This window comes from Phyllostomus hastatus, unplaced genomic scaffold (assembly GCF_019186645.2).
Source record: "Phyllostomus hastatus isolate PE091 unplaced genomic scaffold, TTU_PhHast_1.1 phas_contig_17, whole genome shotgun sequence".
In the NCBI taxonomy this organism is placed as follows: Eukaryota; Metazoa; Chordata; class Mammalia; order Chiroptera; family Phyllostomidae; genus Phyllostomus; species Phyllostomus hastatus.
This window is the reverse complement of record NW_025333664.1, coordinates 18,800,759-18,823,392: the sequence shown is the minus strand read 5'-3', so window position 1 is coordinate 18,823,392 and position 22,634 is coordinate 18,800,759. Positions and strand designations below refer to the sequence as shown.

The window sequence follows — 22,634 nt, the reverse complement described above, 5'->3', positions numbered from 1 at the left end:
TTGTTTCTTAACTCCACCACATTCAAACTGTGTGACCTCAGGCAAGTTCCTTAACCCTTCCAATTTGTTGCCTGCCTCTGCACATCATTAAAATAAAAATGCCCCCCATGCTTCATAGTAGGATTTCAATTGGAGGCAAGATAAATATATAATAAAACAAAACTCTAAAGAGCCTAGGGAAATCTATGCAAAGGCTTTAAAAAAAATAATCAGAGTGAAAAAGACTTTCTAAAGTATTATACCAAACCTAGAAGCCAAAAAAGAAAACTGTTGAATTCAACCACATAAACCTTTTAAAATTCCGCATGGCAAAACTCACAATAAGCAAAGTCCTAAATTAAATATAACCAATGGGACCACACTGACAGTCCTGTGTCACACAAAGGCAAAACCTGATTTCCTCTATAAAGAATCCTACATATCTCTTAAAACAAAAGACCAAGACCACAGAAAAAAAATGGGTGAAGGACACAAACAGGAAAATATAAAAGGCTCTTCAATATATGCAAAGCGCTCAGCCTCACAATATTAGGAGAAATTCAAATCACAACTCATTTTTTACTTTCTCAGATTGGCAGAGGAGGAGTTTCGTAATGCTGTGTTGGTGAGTGGGGCCTCAAGCAAGCCTCACGCTGCCGGTGGGGGGGGCCACTGGTGCCACAGGAGATGCGGACAGTATGCAGCACCTCTAAAAATTACGAGTGCGCATTCCCTGTGACCAGCAATTCTCCTTTCAGGAACTCGTTCCCAGGCAGATCCACACAGTAATAAGCACTAGTTGGCACATGTGCGAAGTCGCTCAGGGCAGCACAGTTGTAACACCAGAAGACAGACTGGGCCTGCACTTCCATCAGTGGGGAGCAGCCGCCTCAACTGTGGCGCGTCCGTGCAGTGGGATGAGCGGCAACAGTGGGAAAGGATCAAGGTCTCCTACATGCAGTGAACTGAACATTCACCAAAATGTGGTATTAATAAAGCAAGTGTGTGCATGCTACATTACTGATTATGTTTTAAAAGATGAGAGAAACACACTGTATATAGAGAATATATGTACATGTTAATAACTGACAAAATTAGATGCTTGTGGCAGAACCACAATGTTCAGGATCAGAGGGGAGAAAGGCCTCATTGATACTTATACATTTTAATACAGAACTACCTCTTACCATAGAAACTACACAAGTTATTTCCCTGCTAAAAATAATGTTCCACGTAACATAACGTGAAGCTATGACTACCTCTTCTCGGGACTGGTGTACAAAGTCAGAAAATGTGTGTGAGTACCTGACAGGTACCAGTGCTTACTTATTCCCGTCTCACAAGGGGAAGGTCGGCGGGACCGACCTGGGCGAGACAGTGGCGAGGATGTCACCCGTAGCAGGTGTCCTGACCCTAACGCCTGCCCCTTCCCAGCCCAGCACGGCACACATTTATCATGGAAGACCAGGATTTGACAAGGCTCTGGAACTCCAGGCAACCTTCTTCTTTGGGCCTGAGTCCCTTGGTGGGAAATGAACTGCTGGAAGGACTCAGTGAGGTATGCAGGGGAAGCTCCAGGCCTGCCTTACAGGGCGTGCTTAAAAAGTCTGCCATATTGATTACATTCATTAGCATCAGAGGGATGGAATTCATGAATGTGGGAGTGTTTCTGTCTAGTGATTTCAATTTAGCCAAGACTGGTCGCAGAATGTGGCCCAAAGGCACAGTAATAAGGCCACTCTTGGACAGCCTTGTTGAGGCCTGGCCAAGGAAACGCTTCTCCTCGCTGTCCCGGTCTAGGTGGGGTCTGTGAATCCACGTGCCCACAGCGCCTGGCACGCAGCAGGACTCTGGAAATGTGACCGTGCCGAGGATGAGCCAGCATGGCACTCGTTTTCCAGGGGCAGGATTCCCAGGCCCACCGATGGTCCCACCCAGGAATTGGCGGTGTAGTCACAGTCTCACTGAAGACCACAGTGACTCACAGAAACCTGGTGACAGGAGGGCTTGGGAAGCAGAGAACGGTTATGGTGCAGGGACACGAGAGTCAGGGCAGCAAAGCTGAAGTCCTGGCTCTGAGGATGCTTGGCGACTGGGGGCACGGCCCGCTCTGCACCTTGGTTTTTTCGCAAGCATCGAGTGAGGGGGTGGGGGGCCACTACCTGCTGTATAACTTACCAAATGCCTGAAAATTCCAATACGGATAAGTGCGAAAGTGCCTCAAAAAGGTAAAAGCACTCAGCACATATAAGCCATTATGAGATCCTGGTCTGTTGTTGCTTTTTAAGATTTTATTTACTTTACTTTCTTAGAGAGGGGAAGGGAGAGGGAAAGAGAGGGAGAGAAACATCAATGTGTGGTTGCTTCTTGCGTGCCCCCCACTGGGGACCTAACTGGCAGCCCAGGCATGTGTCCTAGACTGGGAATTGAACTGGCTACCCTTTGGTTTGCAGGCCGGCACTCAACCACACCAGCCAGGGCAAGAGATCCTGGTTTTTAAATAACAACCATATGCTGATAACCCCCAAAGTGAAACCTCCGGTCCGGACCTCTCCGCTAACTGCAGGTGCAGGTATCCAGGGCCAATTCTAATAGACACCTCAGACCCACTCCATTCTCTCAGCAAACCCTACCTGTTCTACCCTCAAAACAGACCCAGAATGCAAACTTTTCTCACCACGCCCACCACCACCAGGCAGTTCTAGCTACCGTCATCTCTTTCACACGGCAGCCACAGGGAAGGCTTCCCATTTCACTCAGAGTAAACGCCTGTAAAAGTCCTGAACATGGCCTATGGAAGCCCCGTGCAGTAAGCATCATCTTCGTTAAGGGAGAGAAGTTGCCCTCCCCTGCTAGGTACATAATTCTCCTAGGGATGAAACCAGGCATGGGGAGGGGGTAAGTTAAGGGGAGGGCAGGCTGATTCAGACACTGGACTGTTACAGCAGCTCTGTGTGAGATAGGTCCTTGCAACCCTGCAGCCCTCCTCTCCTTCTCTTCAGTCTACATTGCCACCCCCCCACACCCCAGCATCCTTACTGGTCTCCCAACCCACCAGGCATGCTCCCACCTCAGGGCCTTGCTCCCTCTACCTGGTAGGTTGCCACAGGTGTCAGAATGCCTGGTTTCCTCACTTTCCTCAGGACACAGCCAGGCCAGATGTCCCCCTTTGCAGGAAGTTTTTTCCCTGCCTACTGCATCGAGTATTGCTCCTCACTTGGAAAGTGGGGATCACCGCACCTGTCACACAGAGCTATTGCAACAGTCCAGTATCTGAATCAGCCTGCCCTCCCCTTAACTCACCCCCTCCCCATGCCTAGTTCCATCCCTAGGAGAATTACGTAGCTAGCAAGAGAGGGACACTTCTCTCCCTTGAAGATAATGCAGACTTCCAAAGCCCTCTTCCTCCCTTTGTAGGCTATAGGCCCTTGCTCCTCCCTCTTGGAAGTACTGGAAGGCTCAGGGAACCCCAGCACACCTGTAGTCTCCCCAGTAGCTCTCTAGTTTTCATAACTTTACATAGGGCTGGGTGCTGGCCCACCCCCTTGGCCCTTATCAGACCAGCAACTCCTCCAGTGCATCTATAGAGCAGACATCTCGCCAGTAACTGACCCTTTGTTCTTCATGTTAACAAGGTCAAGTAACGTGGTTAAGCCACCTACTCTGCCCTGGGCACCAATGCTTTGCCTACGGATGCTGCCCACAGCAAAGTACAGTGGAAAGATTGAGCTCTGAAATCAGTCTGGTTTCCTCATGTGTAAAACAGAGAAAAGGAAAACCACTTGGCACCTGGCTGGCTCATTCTGAGAGGTGGAGTGCTTGGCACGCCACAACACACACCCAGGAAACACTCGCCCCAGACTCCCTGTTCTGAGATGTGGGGGCGAGGCCCACCTGGTTTCGCTGACGCCCCATCAGTAGCACGCAGAGGACGTAGAGCACTTCCAGTTTGTACATGATCTCGTGCATAATCTTCATTGACTGAGGCAGCTGGGTCCTAGTTGAAGTGTGAGGCAGGCCATTGTCCTCAGAGGCCCCTGCAGGAGGGAAGACAATGGAGGCTGAGACAGCCACCAGGAGAGAAAGTTGAGTCACTGCTTTCGAGGAAGCATGTTTCTGTCCCTCCAACCTGCCCTGAATAGACTTGAGGTTGAAGAGCCATTAGACCAGGCCCTGAGTCCCTGACAGAGACTCTTGAAAGACACAAAACTCCCTCCAGGGGCCAGGCAAGCTTAGAAACTTAAGAAAAATTGACTGTAGTTTTAGCTCATCAATGTTAACATACACTGAAAATATTCTGACACAGCCAAAGCAGCAACATGATCCATCCCTTCCCCCGCACTTCTTTCTTATGCCACCATCTGACAGCTCCTCCCTGCCCCGCCCCACCCCGAAGGTGCCCAGACTAGTGTCTAGCAGCAAACTGTGTCAAACTCTTCAGGTCACAAATGACTGAGTACTTGGTCCCTCTGCCTAGACTCCACAAGGGGGCGCTGCTCAAAGACTGGCAGGAATCCTTTTTGAAGGCTTTTCCACACTGTTTTTCAAAGAACCTTAGGTTCAACTTTCTAAGGCAGACTAGGCATCACAATTGCTACTACTGATACAGATAAACATATTATCTACTGGTGGATTTTCATTTTACCCAGTTTCATTGTCAGTAACGATAGCAGCAGCTAACAGTTATGGGACATTGGGTAGGTGCCAGGCACTGTATTCGGGCTTTAGGTGAACCAGCTCATCTATCCTATTACCAAATTAACAGAAAGTCTCCGTGGGTCATGCAGGCCACAGAGGAGTGTTGTGGGAGGAAGGCAGCACAGCCAAGTGGTGAAGACTGAGGGCTCTGGAATGACAGCTTGCAGGCTGGGCAAGACACCTCCACACTAGGCCACAGGCTACTCTGTACACTGGTAATGATAGTAGTGGCCCAATGGGTAGCCGGGGTTATTCTGGGGACTGAATGAGAACACAGGAAAAACCCAGCACCTGATCCTTGGGAAGACTCCCTCTTAGGTCCCTATCATTTTCAAAGGTCACTCATGGGTCAGAGTCAGGAGACCTTAGCAGTTACTTCCCCTCAGTGCCCCTCATTTTACAAATGAAAAGGTGAGTCTGTACTACTGAGGCACTTTCAAGATCCTACTGAAAGTGCTGCCCCAGAGGCTTTTTACAAAGGCCAGAAAAACCCCTGGTACAGAGCAGTGATTATCACCTATATTCAGGAAAGGAGCACGCCAACAAATCACGGTGACCTCTGCATGTTGATATCATGATATGAGAACCTAACTTATTCCACCCTACAAACTGGAACTACTTTTTCCAGCCACGTTACATCACTAATACAAAGTCACACCTCTGGAAGAAGAGCAGCTGCTGGATGAGGAGTGACTGGGAGGCACTGAAAGGGTTGTTAAGACCAGGCTGTGGGGCCCGACTGTTGAGTCTGAACCTGAGCTGTACCAGTCCCTAGTTGGATAAATTTGTTTATGTCACGGAGCTCCCGTATCAATCCTCATCTGTAAAGCAGGGATAATGGCAATAGTACTCGTCTCTGATCAGTGATGGAAGGATGAAGGACTCACTGTGCTGGAAGTGCTTTAAATAATGTCCGGCACACACAGCAACATGTATGTTAAATAGAAATAAAAAGACACTGAGTTTTTCTGATAATGCTTACTTGCTATTTGTGTTTTCTTTTTACTCTGAAAGTTCTTAATGCCAACTAAAGTTAGAGTGTACAAAGACTTAGGAAAAGTTCACTGGAGAAAATCTAGTTGAGAAAATTCTGTTTTTTTCCCACATATTTTCCTGAAGGTTGGGAGAAACACCATTGATTTCTGCATTGGGATTCACTGGCCCAGACCCCAGAGCCATTTAAGAGCCCAATGGCCCATGGAAGGGACCTAGAGAGCTATCATGTAGAAAAATCCTGCTTCTGCTGCATACTTGTGTGGCCCCAAGAGCCTAAGCATCCTCATCACCGAGCATCAGGGGTCCCGGGAGGACTGCAGGAGAGGGTGTCTCGGGAAGGAGCAGGTGCAGCGCATGGCCACAAGCCCTCCTGAGCGATAAACACGTGAGAATGTGGCGCAGGCAGCTCAGGCTCTTCCCTGAGTCGCTGCCAACCTTTGGTGTCTGGTGTGCACAGGCCTCACGAGAACCTCTAGCACAGGTATTTTCACGGAACACAGTCCCCAAAGCAATGGCCAGAGCTTAGCAACAAGGTAACTCCCCAAGGATGAGGATGGGAAAACTAGATTAAGGGGCCTGCACTTCCCCCCAGACCTCTTTGGCTCCACCAAACTGATGAAAGTGGCCTCCACCACCCCCATGTCTGTACTGCACTGTGAGGCATACTCTTTTTAAAAAACAAAAAACCAAAACAAACAAACAAAAAAAACAACAAAAAACCAGGATTGACCTATAATTCACATACTACAAATTCACCCGTTTAAAGTGTATGACTCCGAGGGTTTTAGTATATTCAGAGTGGTGCAACTATTAATACAATCAATTTTAGAGCATTTTCATTGCCCCCAAAAGAAATCCTATACCTATTAGCAGCCACTCGCCATTTCCCACCACCTCCTCAGCCCCAGGCATCCAAGAAACTACCTTCTGTCCCTATGCTTTGCCTAGTCAGGACATTTCATATAAATGGAATCATACATATTCTTTTGTCAGCTTCTTTCCCTCAGCACAATGTTTTCAAGGTTCATTCAGCTGTATGTACCATCTATCAGTATTCCATTTTATTTTTTTAAAAAAGATTTTATGTATTTTTAGAAAGGGGAAGGAGGAAGAGGGGGAGAGAAAGATCAATGTGTGGTTGCTTTTGTGTGGTTGCTTTTCGAGCACCCCCTACTGGGGACCTGGCCAGCCACCCAGGCATGTGCCCTGACTGGGAATTGAACTGGCAACCCTTTGGTTCTCAGGCAGGCACTCAATCCACTGAGCCACACCAGCCTGGGCAGTATTTCATTTTTTAAATTGCTAAACAATATTCTATTGTATACCACATTGTTATTTATTCAGCAGTTGATGGACGCTTGGATAGTCTCTGTACTTTGCCTATTATAAATATGCTGCTGTGCACATTCATGTATAAGTTTTTTGGTAAACATGTTTTCATTTCTCCTGGGTATACAGGCAGGAATGGAATGCCTGGGTAACGTGGTATTCGAGATAACACAAGAATGTGTGGTTGGGAGGAGTTCTATACCTGTATCTGTTAAGTCTGGCTAGCTTACAGCACTGCTCAAGCCTTCCATCTCCTTGTTGATCTTCTGTAGAGCTGTTTTATCCATCATTGCAAATGGGATATTAAAGTCTTCAACTATCACTACTGAATTGTCTATTTCTCTTCAAATCTGCTAGACTTTGCTTCATTTATTTTTGAGGGCTCTGTTGTTAGATGCATATGTTTATATAACATATCTTCTCAATAGATTTACCCTTTTATTACTATAAACTGTCCCTTTTTATCTCAGTCTCTTTTAGTACAGCCACCCCAACTTTCTTATGGTTGCTCTTTACATGATACATCTTTTTATATACTTTACTTTCAACCTGTTTCTATCTTGGAATAGAAGGTATGTCTCCTGGAGGCTGTATCTAATTGCATCTTTTAAAAAAACCCCGATGTGACAATCTGTCTTCTGAATGGACTGTTTAATCAATTCACATTTAATGTGATTGACAAAGTTGGATTTACTTTTGCCTTTTCACTTTTTGTTTTCTATCTCATGTTTTTTAAATTCCTTTATTTGTCCTTTAACGCTTTCTTTTCAATTAAGTGGTATCTGGGTTTTCTCATAGACCATTTCTGTTAACTGCTTTCTCCTGTGTATGGGTCATACTTTCCCATTTTTTTGGTTTGTTTGGGGTTTTTTTGTATGCTCCTTAGTTTTCGTTAAGTAGACATTACACTGATTCTGCTTCTTCCCTTCAGGGCCTGCTGCTGTTTTCTGCTTGTTTAGTGTCCTGATTGGCCCATTTCAGAAAAGCTTGTTTCTCTAAGGACTGGTGAGGCCCTGATGTTGCAGAGCAGAGAGTGCAGCCTTGGGATCGTGCACAGTCTCCCTGGATGACAGTATTTTAGCAGAATCCTCTTTAACCGGTTCTTTTTCTGATTTTTCTGTTAAGCATTCTGCCTCTTCTGGTGTGCAACTCAGCTATCAGGCTCCCCTAATTCCTGGCTCAATGCTCTACAATTTCTGACAATGTCCTGAGGCATAAACTACTCCAAAGTCTGACTCAATTAAATTTGGGCAGGAGTAGTTTTTGAGCATAAGGTTTGTTTTGATCTCAGAAGGACTCTTCTTATCTGGCTCTTTCCCTGGTTCTTTCCGGTAAACTAGCTAGCACATGGTTTGGCTTTTTATTCTCAAAAAGAGCTAATGGCCTCCTTTTATTTGCTTAACACCAAAACCTACATTGTTATTGAGAATGCCCTTAGATTCCAACTTCTCACATTCTGTTCTAACCTAGTACCTCTCCCCCTGGCAAGTTCTTGGTGCTACTACTTCAAGTGGAACCGGTAACTTCTAGCCTTCTGTGTATGGAACCTCTGTCCTATTTAGCTGAGTAAAGACAGATAAGAAGCAAAGAATTCTTGGCATGCCAGGCCTGGAACAGAGCAGAGCTTCCATACTATGAGGGTAGTATGGAGGTGGGTAGGGGAAAGGAGCCCTTGCATTATGCTAAGTGAAATAAGTCAGAGAAATACATATATTGACCACATAGAATTTACATGTAGAGTCCAAACTCAGAGAAGCAGAATAGAGAGGTAGTTACCAGGGGCTGGGGAACCTGGTCCCCAGGTGGGAGCTACTGGTCAAAGGGTACAATCTTCTAGTTAGAAGATTAACAAGTTCTGGGGATCCAATGTATAGCACCATGACTATAGCTAATAATATTGTATCATATACTTGTGAATGTTACTAAGGGTAAATCTTAAATGTTCTCACCAGAAAAAGAAAACAGTAATTACATGATGGGATGGGATGGAGACATTAGCTAAGAGTGTAGCAGGAATCGTTGTGCAATATATAAATATATCAAACCAACACACTGCACACTTTAAACTTACGATGTTATGTGTCAACCTCAAAAAGGTTGGGAGGAAGAAAGAAAGGAGTCCCCAATTCTGTGGGCCATGCTCAATCAAGAATTTAGCCCCTTCCTTGGAGTTGGAGGGCGTTATAATGTTGGCAGCCAGCCCCTCCCAGTGAGATACCAGATTCCTTTTTTGGGAGCCGAAGGAATGCTCTTTTTGGCCACACCTGTCCAGGGTGGAACTCCTTGAATCGTAACTTCTACTGTCACAGACTCTCACTGTCTGAGTTTTAGCAGATTTTCTTGATGAAATGTTTCATTAGCTGTATGCTCTTAGAACAATTTCTACAGACTTTATATAAATGGTTTTTGTCACAATGGTTTTGTCAAATCTTTTAAAAAGATTTTTAAAATTTATTTTTAGAGAGAGGGGTAGGGAGGGAGAAAGACAGTGAGAGAAACGTCGACATGCGAGAGATACATCAATCGGTTGCCTCTCACATGTGCCCTGACCAGGGACTGAACCCGTAACCCAGGAATGTGCCCTGACCAGGAATCAAACCAGCAGTGTTTTGTTTTGTGGGACGACGCCCAACCAACTGAACCACACGGGTCAGGGCTGTCGTTTTTTTCATTAAGTTTTGTTTCTAGTTTTAGTATATATGCTGCCAAAGCAAGCACCAGTTTTGTTTCCAGTTTCAGTGGGGTAGCAGGTCCACAGAGCTCTGCACACTGCCATCCCAGCATCTCCTCCCTCCAACTTTATCGGCATGGTTACAGTGAGAACTCCTGGGTTTGTACAATCTGACTCCACCCTGCTGGCCACTCAAATGCTTCAGGGTTGGGCAAATGACCCAAGATGGGCCTTCACCAGGTAGCTGGAGCTGAGACTAGGATCCTACACATTTACAAGGCAGCCTACCCACCAGAGAAGAGAACAGAGAAGACTAAAGGAGAGCGCAAGAACTCTCTGGGTTCCTAAGAAGGCTCTGGTTATTGGCCCCAGACAGTCTCTCCGACTGTGCAACAAAGCCCTATTCCCTCCAATCAGATTCCTTTAGAGGGAATTCAAAGAAGTTTCTGTAATTAGCTAGCAAAAGAATCCTAACAATCTTGATCTAGGATTCCCTGAGGGAAAATTCTACTTTGAGCAAATTTCAATTTATCCTCCTTGGGAAACAGGTCAAGAAAGGCTCCAGGAATCCACAGGAAAGCACCCCACCTCCCAGGAAAACCACCGCAAGTACCTTGACTGTGCTCCGACTCCTCATTAGCCACTCGCATCAGGGCATCCAGCACCAGAGCGTTGTCAAGCCACGTGTACCACTCCTCCAACTCCTGCAGGAAGCTGGCCGTGCCCGTTGACTCGGACACCTTCCGAGTGGCCAGCTTGCAGAGCCGTTCGACAAAGCCAGGGATGCTGAGAAGGGCCGCTGCCAAGGAGAGAACAAAAGAGGGAATTTTCACAACAGAGACCAGCTCTAAAATCCTCAACAAACAACCTGCTCCTCACCTGCACGACAGGAACAATTTCTGACCTGACAGTGGCTAGTCAGCCAGAGCTTCCCTTTAAATTTAAAGGCAAGGAAATAGAGAACTGACAGCAACCAGAGGGAAAAGGGGAGGGGGATAACAGGGGAAAGAAGGGGAAGGGTTGAGTCACGGGACACATATAAAGGACTGGTGGCCAAGGACAACAAGGTGGGGGGAGGACTGAATGTGGGAGGTGGGTGGGGCAGGGGAGAGTAATGGGGGAAAACTGCAGACAACTAATTGAAGAATGAAAAAAAGTAAAACAAAATGGAAGACCGAACAAGGTAAAATAGTAATAAAATTATAGAAACATCAATTTTAGCAAGTGCAGAGAAACAGGCTCTCTTATATATCAACTGGTGGGAATATAAATCAGAATAGCTTATGCCTTCAATCTGTGTGTCTTTGAGCCAGGAGGTCCATTTCTGGAAATTTACCATAAGGAAATAACCAATTACATATACAAAGATACCTGTGTATAGATATCCATTAATGCAGTTTCTGTAATAACAAAAAGGTAGAAACAGCCACATGTTCACTGAGACTACATTGAGTACATGTGACATACCCAAACAATGTGATGTAACAGACACTTCAGAAAAATGACACACACTTCTTTATACAGTGACTTCAAAAGATGTTTAAATTCACTTACAAAAGGATGCTTAAATGTTACTTAAACAGTACTGGCTTAGGCCCATTTCTTTCTTTTTAAAAAAATTATTGAATGATTTTAGAGAGAGAAAATCGATGTGAGAGAGAAATATTGACTGGTTACCTCCTGCACACGCCCCAATGGGGGATTGAATGGCAACCTAGGCATGTGCCCTGACTGGGAATCAAACCATTTTGGTTCACAAAACAAGGCTCCAACCGACTGAGCCACACGACTAGGCCCTTCTCCTTAAAAAGTTTAAAACTTTGTTTCTTTAAAATATCTACATAATATACACACAAAGAACAAGAAGATATGTACTAAGGTATTTATTGTGGCTGTTTCTGAATAGAAGAGAATATAAATGCTTCTTTTAAAACTACTTATCTATAGTTTGATTTTCCTGTAGTAAACAGGAAAAAAAAGATGACCTATTAAAGGTCTTTTTTTTTTGTAAATTTAGAAACTAATCAGCATAACCTCTGATCAGCGTACAAGAAGACAGTAAGCGTTGAAGGTAGTCAAGTCTGGGTTCAAATCTTGGCCACATTATTCAACCTTCTTTAAAATAAGGCTAACATCTGCAGGTATTTTCTTGTGTGTGTATTAAATCTTCCCAGAAAGACAAAAAACAGTGGTTGCCAAGGGCAGAGAGAATTAGGCCAATGGAAATAGACTAGGAGGGAAACTTTTCAATGAACACCTTTTTGAATCTGCACATTTTTTGAGCCATACAAGTATGTCATCTAATTCAAAATTAAAAACATACATATCTAGATAGTTCATAATATCAAGATATCACCATTTATGTTTTTACTTAGAAATCATGATATCATCATTAATTTGGAAGGGTATAATACGGTATCAGAGTTACCGTATTAAAAAGAGTCATTATCGCCCTGGCTGGCGTAGCTCAGAGGACTGAGCGCGGGCTGCGAACCAGGCATCGCAGGTTCGATTCCCAATCAGGGCACATGCCTGGGTTGCAGGCCACGACCCCCAGCAACCGCTCATTGATGTTTCTCTCTCTCGCTTTCTCCTTCCCTCTCTAAAAATAAACAAATAAAATCTTAAAAAAAAAGCTTTACTAGAAAAAAAGAGTCATCATCTTCTAGAAACACTGAAATATATATGTGAAATTTTACGATGTCTGGGATTTGCTTCAAAATAATTCAAAGTGAAGAAGGGAGAAGCGAATAGGGGTAGAGACAAAGACAGGCCTCAGCTGACAAATGTGGAAGATAGGTGACAGGCTAATGAGGACTGTCCTACTGTTAACATGTGTCATATATGCCTCTACTTACATATGTAGAAAGTTTCCCATAATGAAAAATTTTACAGTAAAATTCAAAAAAATACATTAAAGAAAATTCTTTAAAAATTAAGATAAATTAAAACAAAGTCCGGACTTCTGGCCAAGATGGAGGCACAGGTAGACACATTGTGCCTCCTGGCACAACCAAGATAGAGATAACAACAATTTAGAAACAGAATAACTACCAGACCTGACAAAAAAACTGAACTGAATGGAAGTCGGACAACAAAGGAGTTAAAACAGACTTGTTCATCCAGACCAGTAGGAAGGGGCAGAGTCGGGCAGTCGGGTGCGGCTCACATCATGAAAAGCAGAGAGCATCAGGACTGGGTGCGTAAGGCATCCGGGGCGTGCAAGACCGCAGCAGGCAGACCCTGAGTGCGCAAGCGGCAACTGGCAGACCCAGCGAGGCAGCAATTGTGAAGCAAGGCACTGCACCCAACCCAGGATCCCAGAGCTGGGAAATAGATCCTCGGGGCACTGACTGAAAATACCTGTGGGGATTGAGGTGCATGGAGAGAAACCCAGCCTCACAGGTGAGGTCCCTGGAGGGTCCCAGGGCATGCACAAGCCCAACCACACGGGAACTGGCACCAGAGGGGCCCAGTTTGCTCAGAGGAAGCGGCAGAAAGGACTGAGGTCCCACGGAGAACGGAGCAAGCACCATTGTTCCCTCTCAACCCCGCCCCCACATACAACATCACAACCCAGCGACTGGGGTGACCCCCCCCCCCGCAACGACTAAGGCTCCGCCCCTAATACGTAACAAACGCGACCAGACCAAAGGAAAAACAAAACAAAACAAAAAGATGGCTCAAACAGAAAAACAAATGAAAGCCTCAGAATCCATCCTTTTAAGCGACTGAGAGATAGCCAACCTATCAGGTGCACTGTTCAAAACACTGGCGATCAGGAAGCTCACAGAATGGGTTGATTTTGATCACAAATTAGATGAAAAAATGAAGGCTACCATAAGTGGAACGAAGACAAATGCAACAGGGAACCAATAGTGATGGAATGAAAGCTGGGTCTCACATCAATGGAGTGGACCAGAAGGAAGAAATAAACAATTACACAGAAAAGAATGAAGAAATAAGAATTCAAAAAAAATGAGGAGAGGCTTAGGAACCTCCAGGACATCTTGAAACGTTCCAATGTCCGAATTATAGGGGTACCAGAAGGGGAAGAGGAAGAGCAACAAGTGGAAAACTTATTTGAACAAATAATAAAGAAGAACTTCCCCAATCTGGCAAAGAAAATAGACTTCCAGGAAATCCAGGAAGCTCAGAGAGTCCCAAAGAAATTGGACCCAAGAAGAAACACACCAAGGCACATCATAATTACATTAGCCAAGGTAAAAATGAAGGACAGAATCCTAGAAGCAGCAAGAGATAAGGGGACAGTTACCTACATCAGACTGTCAGCTGATTTCTCAAAAGAGACCTTGCAGGCAAGAAGGGGCTGGAAAGAAGTATTCCAACTCATGAAAGACAAGGACCTACGTCCCAGATTACTTTATCCAGCAAAGCTTTTGTTTAGAATGGAAGGGCAGACAAAGTGCTTCTCAGATAAGGTCAAGTTAAAGGAGTTCATCATCACCAAGCCCTTATTTTATGAAATGTTAAAGGGACTTACCTAAGAAAAAGAAAGTATGACCTGGCTGGTGTAGCTCAGTGGATTGAGCGCAGGCTGGGAACCAGGCATCACAGGTTAGATTCCCAGTCAGGGTACATACCTGGGTTGCAGGCCATGGCCCCCAGCAACCGTGCATTGATGTTTCTCTCTCTCTCTCTCTCCCTCCCTTCCCTCTCTAAAATACATAAAATCTTAAAAGAAAAAGAAAAGATAAAAAACATGTCTAGTAAAATGACAGCAAACTCACAATTATTAACAACCACACCAAAAACAAAACCAAAAACAAACTAAGCAAACTACTAGAACAGGAACAGAACCACAGAAATGGAGATCACCTGGAGGGTTAGCAACAGGGGAATGGGAGGAGGAGAGAGGGGGGGAAAGGTACAGAGAACAAGTAGCATAGATGGTGGGCAGAAAATAGACACAGGGAGGGCAAGAACAGTATGGGAATTGTAGAAGCTAAAGAACTTATGACATGTGTCAGGATGGGTGGGGTAGGACAAAAGGGAGCCACCTCCGTAGTTGCCACGGTCGCTGCTGCCACCGTTGTCGTCGCACACTTCCAGCCTCTATCGTCATTTCCCAGGTTGGGCTCCAGTAACGCCCTCATCCCCTGCTGCCGCCTCCCTGGCCGGAGCCCGCCGCCACCAGCCACCTCAGCCCTCTGCACCAAGGTCTTCTCCAGGAAAGCGCCCAAGGTGGCAGCGCCTGCCGCCCAATGCCGAGAGCAGCCAAGATGGCGGCTGAACTATGACCCGGAAGAGATGGCTGACCTCACACCACGAACCACCAATGATATGCGGCCTCTTTGTTCACAAAAGACCAATCCTCAGCTCCCTCTGAGAGCCAACCCAAAATACACCCCCTCCTTTCCCTGCTCCCTCGCGGTCTTTTCTCAGCGCTCCCGCTGTGCAGGCCGAGAAAATGTTGCCCGAGAGCTCTTCTTCCTATTTTTATGGCTAATTTGCATTTATTCCTCAGGAGAGTCTAAGGAAACCTTACAACATGGACATGAACTAAAGGGGGGGAGAATGTGGGTGGGAGAGGGTGTGCAGGGTGGAGGGGAATGAAGGGGGGTAATGGGACAACTGTAATAGCATAATCAATAAAATATTAAAAAAACAAAAAAACATACAAAGTACTTAGGAGGATTATATGTAGTCATATAAATTTATTCCCAGCACAGAGCTAGATGAATAATCTTAGCCCTCTTTCCATCCACTATACGTTAGTGAGTGATTATAAAATAACGTTTGACCTGTCCTGACCCTTGTGGCTCACGTGGCTGCAGTGTCCTCCCGTCAATAGAAAGGTTGAGTGTTTGATTTCCAGTCAGGGCACATGCCTAGGTTGTGGGTTCAGTCTGGTTCAGGCACGCACAAAAGGCAATCCATCGATGTTTCTCTCTTACACTGCTGTTTCTCCTCCACACCCCCCACCAGCCCTTCCCCTCTTTCTGGAATCAGAAAGCATGTCCTTGGGTGAGGATAATGGGGAAAAAAAAGTTTGACCTCATTAAAAAAAAAAAACCCTTATTTAAAACTACAAATTAACTTTTCCTCGGTTAAACACAGAGGGGGGGGATAAACAGTAATGGAAAAAATACAATAAAAATAAAATAAAAAAGGAATAAAGAAAAAAGAAAAAAAGAAAAGGTAACCATAGAATTATCCTGTGATCCAGCAATTCTACTCCTTAATATATACCCAAAAGAAATGAAAATAGGTTTTCAAACAAATACATGTACATGCATGTTCACAGCAGACTATCCACAATAGATAAAAGGTAGAAACCACCCAAATGCCTATCAACAAATGGATAAACAAACTGCAGTGTATACATATGAGTATTATTCAGCCATAAAAAAGAAGGAAGCAGTGACATGCTGCAGTGCAAGACATCATGCTGAGTAAAAGAAGCATGATACATGATATAAAAAGTCACATTAATGCAGGACCCCATTTATATGAAATATCCAGAATATCAGTGAATCCACAGAGAGAAAGCAGATGATTGCCAGGAGCTGAGGAAAATGGGAGATAACTGTATATATGGGGTTTCTTTTTGGAATAATGAAACTGCTTTGGAACCAGACAGATAAATGTAAATGCACATTACATGAATTACATGCACAAGCTGTAAATGTAGTAAAGGCCACCAAATTGTTCATTTTAAATGGTTAATTTTATGTTAGTTTCACCTTAATAAAAAATAGGTAGCTTTTTTTGGTTTTTGAAAAAAAAAATTAATATTTACTGTATTTTTTAAGATAACAATTTTTACTGATCAGTTTGACAAGCACCAAGCAGTTTACAAAGCCCTTGTACTGGGAAGAGTATACAGAGTGGGAAGATGAACCAGCCATTTCCTTGGAAGTTTGATTTGTCAGCATCTACCAAAGTTCAGAAAGCAAATATCCTGCACATCATATTCCATACACAAGGTTGTTATTTGTAGGAACAAAGACTTGGAACAAACCAAATTTCCATCAATAGGAAGCTAAACAAATTATGGTATGCTCACATAAAGGAATGCAGTGTAGCTGTAACTAGGAATCAGATCTTCCAAATGTACTGGAATGGAATGCTTTGCAAGATAAAGCTAAAAGTCAGGGGCGGAACGATGCCTATTTTACCTTACCGTCTTGTACAAGCAAGGAGGAGCCAATCTCTCTCCCCCCTCCCCGACCCCCACAATTGGGCAATTCGTCTGATGGACACACGAGAAAACAATGATAGGTGACCATGAGGAGGGGAACAAAGTTTCTGCTATACACCTGCTGTTCCTTTTGTACCTTATGAATCTTTTAAACCTTAGAAATGTTATTTTTCCCAAAAATAAATAAATGAGATTGGATTCTACATGAAAATCCTCATTTCTTTTCTCCAGTTTCTTTAGCTTTTCCTCACAAGACAGTTCCTAAGACCTAGTGTTCAAACCCTGCACACTGAACAGCCCTTCCGATGTGAATGCCTGAGACTGACTCCCCACCACAGATTCTTGAGCTTTTATGAGCCATTCATCTCTTGAAAAGCTGATGAAAAAAATGGACTCCTCTTACTCCCCGCCAAAAAAACCAGTGGCTCAATTATATTCACCAACTTATATAAGTCTCAGGGGACTGGCACCCCAGCACTGCAGTCCTTGTATTCTCGCAGCCTTATCAGTAGCTCTGACACACTGCTGTTTAATATTAAACTGGCTGACGAATAAAACACCCACTCTATCCAAGAATTTCTGCAAAAGCAGGCCTGTTCTGTCTTCCTATTTGTTAAAACACCAGTGTTTCCCAAATACTCCCATACATTTTCCTCTTGCAAGAAAGGCCCTGCTTTCCAGTTATCTGAGATGATTCCGAATTCCACCCTAGCTCAGGTGTTGCATAAATCAGCCCCTCTCGGCTTGGAGTCACCTATAAACTGATAATTATCTGGCCCTGTGGCTTCATGTATATCTTTAAAACCCTGAATGATTTTCCCCCCAGATGGAGCCATTTGTTCCCATCTGAATTGCCAGAAGGACAACTAGTAGTTCTGAGAATCCTAAAAAGGGATTTAACATTTTAATTATCTATGCTCTAGGAAGACAGGATAAAGCATTACTTTGCCGGGCAAGAAAACTAGCTCAGAGTTACAGTATATTGGAAAAAAAATGTTCGGCAGCATCCTACACGCTTTAGTTTTTTAAACCATTATGGACTAAATTGTGTGTCTCCCCTGCCCAATTCCTGAATCCATATACTGAAAGCCCTGATCTACATTATGACTGTATTTTGACACAGAGCCTTTAGGGGGGGAATTAAATGAGGTCACAGGAGTGGGGACTTAATCCAATAGGACCAATGTCCTTATATGAGAGGAAGAGACTCCAGAGATCTCTGTGCACACAGAGAGGAAAGGCCACATGGGACACAGCAAGAAGGTGGCTGTCTACAAGAGAGGCCTCACCAGAAACCAGCACCGATGGCCCCTTGATCTTGATCTCTAGCCTCCAGAACTGTGAGAAAATCAATTTGTTATTTAAGCCACTCAGTCTATGGAATCTTATTATGGCAGCCAGAGCTGACTACTACACATACCTCTATTTAAAAGTATTCATTACTGGAATTCAATTAAAGCATAACAATATTGAGGACTAAGATCTTTCTCATTTATTTGTGATTTAACTACATTCACCTTGGCCTTCCCCGTGCCTCTGACTGGAGAAAAATGTGTACAGAAGAGGGGAGCAGAGATAGGAGTTATAGTCAGAGGGCTGCAAAGGCCCACACCCTATACAATATTATCATGTGCTAAAATCAACATTTAATGAAGCCTTATTCGAAAAGATACAAGCAGATACCATGTGGAGATTACATCATGTGCTACACAGGCATGAAAGTGAATCTGGACATTTCATAAAGGCTTTGCTTTTTTAATCCCCCAAATCAAAGAAAACTGGCTTAAATTTAAAACTCAGTTAATTAAAAAACCAATTAACTAGAAAAACCTCATTTCCCAAGGGTGATGGGTAATGTTGGTTTTACTGAAGTCAGCTCACAATCAGGTACATGAAGATAATCAATGCTAACAGGATTAAGCAGACCCCTTAAATGGGAAACTAAAAGTTGAAAGTTAACTTAGTGCCTCGGCACACACACGTATCCAATACTGAATCTTTATTTTATTTATTGCTTTAAAAGAGTTTATTTATTTTTAGAGAAGGGAAGGGAGGGAGAAAGAGAAAAACATCAATGTGTGGATGCCTCTCGCACACCCCCTACTGGGGACCTGGCCTGCCACCCAGGTATGTGCCCTAGACTGGGAACTGAATGGAAACACTGGTTCGCAGGCCGGCTCTCAATCAATGCACTGAGCCACACCAGCCAGGGCTTCCAATACTGAACCTTTATGACCTTCAGTTTCCAAAGCTGTGTAACAGAGATACTGGGTTGGCCAAAAAGTTCATTTAGTTTTTTCCATAAAATAAAAGACACATCTTTCATTTCCACCAATAACTTAATTGATTGGGAGTGTATCAGCTATCTCCTGGGTGGTATAATGTTGATTGTTCTCAATGTCTCAGTTTGATCACTATTAACTTAGTAACAGCTTCAACTGGCTACCTGACCATGAAGCATCTTCTAGCAAAAATCTCCAGCACAGAACTTCACAAACCACTTTTCACATGGTTGATCAGTTACAGCACCTTCTTCATACACTGCACAAATTTTCTTTTGTATAGTTGCATTTTTACCTTTCTCGAAATAATAAAGAATATGCTAGAAATGTTGCATATTTTCTTCCATCTTCAATATTAAAATGACTACACAAAAATTCATCAATTTGGATAAGTTTTTTAAAAAAGTACATATTGATAGGAAAGCTGTCACAATACAACCTAACAAAATTGTTTCACGTGAAGTTAAAGACAACTATGTGCTACTACAGCCATCTTAATGGAAAAAATCAAATGAACTTTTTGGCCAACCCAATACTAATCTTTATTTTACAGGGCTGCTTAGAGGATTATATAAAATTACTTCTAGATAAATGTTCTTCTGGCTCAATGTTTGCCACACAGCAGGCGATGAACAAATGTGGACTTCTGTTCAGTGTGTATGTACATGCACATTTAAATCAGCTTTGAGGTGTCTTCCGGCCAAGATGGAGGCATAGGTGGTCGCACTGTACCTCCTCACGCAATCAAAACTAAGGACAACAAGAATTTACAAACAAAAAACAACCAGAACAGAGAGAAATGAACCAAACGTAAGTCTGAATACCATACACCCAGTCCGGTAAGGAGGGGTGGAATGAGAAGACTATGGAGAGGGGTCGAGGGGTCCTGGCAGGAAAAATCGGTGGCTGGCAGACGCGGGCGCGCAGGGCACAGACGGCAGTTGGCGGACCCCAGAGGTGCAGGGGCAGCTGACGGACCAGTGGCAGACCCTGGGAGCGGGAGGCAATGAGCAGACCCAGTGAGGCGCTCAAGGCAGCAGGCCATCTGCAGCCGCACATTTGCGCGCAGACAAACTAAGTGAAAACAGGCAGAGACACAGACTGAGCAACCCAGGGACCCAGCGCCGGGAAACAAGGCCTAAAGGCACCGACTGAAAACACCTGTGGAAGTTGAGGCCGGGAGATTCTCTCAGCCTCACAGGAGGCTCCTTGGAGAAACCCACAGAGTCTGAGAGAGTGCACAAGCCCACCTGCCTGGGAGCCAACACCAGAAGGGCCCAATTTGCTTGTAGGAAGCCGCAAGGGGGACTGGAGTCCTGGTGAGAGCGGAGTGGGTGCCATTGGTCTCTCTCGAACCCTGCCCCCACATACAATGTTACAACCCAGCGACTGAGGTGCCCCGCCCTGGTGAACATCTAACGCTCCGCCCCTAATACGTAACAGGCGCAACCAGACCAAAGGAAAAAAATAAAAAGATGGCTCAAACAGAGTTAAAAGCCCCAGAGCCCGTTTTTTTTAGGTGACCGAGAAATAGCCAACCTATCAGATGCACAGTTCAAAGCACTGGTGATCACGATGCTCACAGAATTGGTGGACTTTGGTCATAAATTAGATGAACAAATGCAGACGACAATAAGAGAAATGAAGGAAAATGCACAGGGAACCAATAGAGATGGAAAGAAAACTGGGTTTCAAATCAATGGAGGGGACCAGAAGGAGGAAAGGAACAACCAAACAGAAAAGAATGAAGAAGCAAGAATTCAAAAAAATGAGGAGAGTCCTAGGGTCCTCCAAGACACCTTTAAACGTTCCAATATCCAAATTATAGGGGTACCAGAAGGGGAAGAGGAAATACAACAAGTGGAAAAGTTATTTGAACAAATAATAAAGGAGAACTTCCCCAAATATGGCAAGGGAAATAGACCTCCAGGAAGTCCAGGAAGCTCAGAGAGTCCCAAAGAAATTGGACCAATTGGACCAAAGAAACACACCAATGCACATCATAATTACATTAACCAAGGTAAAAATGAAGGAGAGAATCCTAGAAGCAGCAAGAGATAAAGGGACAGTAACCTACAAAGGAGTTCCCATCAGACTGTCAGCTGATTTCTCAAAAGAGACCTTACAGGCAGGAAGGGGCTGGAAAGAAGTATTCCAAGTCATGAAAGGCAAGGACCTACATCCCAGATTGCTCTGTCCAGCAAAGCTTTCATTTAGAGTGGAAGGGCAGACAAAGTGCTTTCCAGTTAAGGTCAAGTTAAAGGAGTTCATCATCACCAAGCCCTTATTCTGTGAAATGTTAAAGGGACTTATCTAAGAAAAAGAAGATAAAAAATATGAACAGTAAAAAAAGACATCAAACTCACAGTTAGTAACAACCATACCTAAAACAAAAGCAAACTAAGCAAACAAAGAGAACAGGAACAGAACCACAGAAATGGAGATCACATGGAGGGTTAGCATCAGAGGAGTGGGAGGAGGAGAGGGGGAAAAGGTACAGAGAATAAGTAGCATGGACAATAGGTAGAAAATAGACAGGGGGAGGAGAGGAACAGTGTGGGAAATGTTGAAGATAAAGAACTTATGACACATGGACAGGAACTAAAGCGGGGGGGAATGTGGGTGGGAGGGGATGGGCGGGGGGAGGGGAGTGAAGGGGGGAAAATGGGACAACTGTAATAGCATGATGAATAAAATATATTAAAAAATAAATAAATCAGCTTTGAGGTGTATTTTAGCTGTGATAAAATTCACATGATTTTAAGGATGTATATTTCATGATTTACTAACCTGAGTACTTTTCCAAAGTCATAAGAAAAGAGGGGGGAAGAAAAGCCTGCAGAGACCGAGGAAGACTATGGACTCAGGAGAAAAACAAACCTGAAGAGAGAACCACAAACCTGGGGTCTACGGAGTTCACACACTTCTGTTTCTGCATATGACTACGAAGTGTAAAATTACATTCCCTCATAACCTGCAAGTACAGTTATGACCATCTGGGGTTCATAACTAAAACTAGCATGTTAATGGAGGTCACAAGGGACTCACAGTCAGTATCTAGAAGGAAGGCTGCCGGGTAGCCCTTAGCAATTCTGCAGACAGGCCTGGGAATGCACACATCCAGTCAAATGGACTTGAGAAACAGCAGTGTTTTCAAAGCATCATTAGGACTGCTGCAGGATGGTTGTGGTTCCCTGCTGCCTTTTTTAGTGATACATTTTTATTATTTCATCTTGGTTATTTGGTTTACCCTATGGTACACATGATCTGTTTCAGTCAACCATGGTTCTAGCCTATTAATGTTCAAGAGCTAGCTTTTAAGACACAAATATTTTAGTTCAAATATGAATCATCTATACTCTTATGACCAAACAGACATATTCCCAATTTCCCCAAAATCTGCATAGGCAAGCACAATAGAACAGAATTCACTTGCTACCAAAAGCAACAGGTTGGGGAGATGAGTTAGAAGAGTATTTTTTAAAAAGATTTTACTTATTTATTTTTAGAGAGG

The 22,634-nt window shown here is 44.0% G+C and overlaps 1 protein-coding gene across 1 annotated transcript in view; it reads right to left on the bottom strand.

Moving 5' to 3' along the window:
- LOC123815134 (transient receptor potential cation channel subfamily C member 4 associated protein) overlaps positions 1-22,634 on the bottom strand; it is an 85,901-nt gene that overhangs the window by 12,564 nt on the left and 50,703 nt on the right. Inside the window, exons 8-9 of the mRNA XM_045833337.1 lie at positions 10,287-10,472; positions 3,874-4,040 (exon numbers count right to left, since the gene is read on the bottom strand). Coding sequence (XP_045689293.1) covers positions 3,874-4,040; positions 10,287-10,472 — 353 coding nt within the window. The remainder of the gene's footprint in view (positions 1-3,873; positions 4,041-10,286; positions 10,473-22,634) is intronic.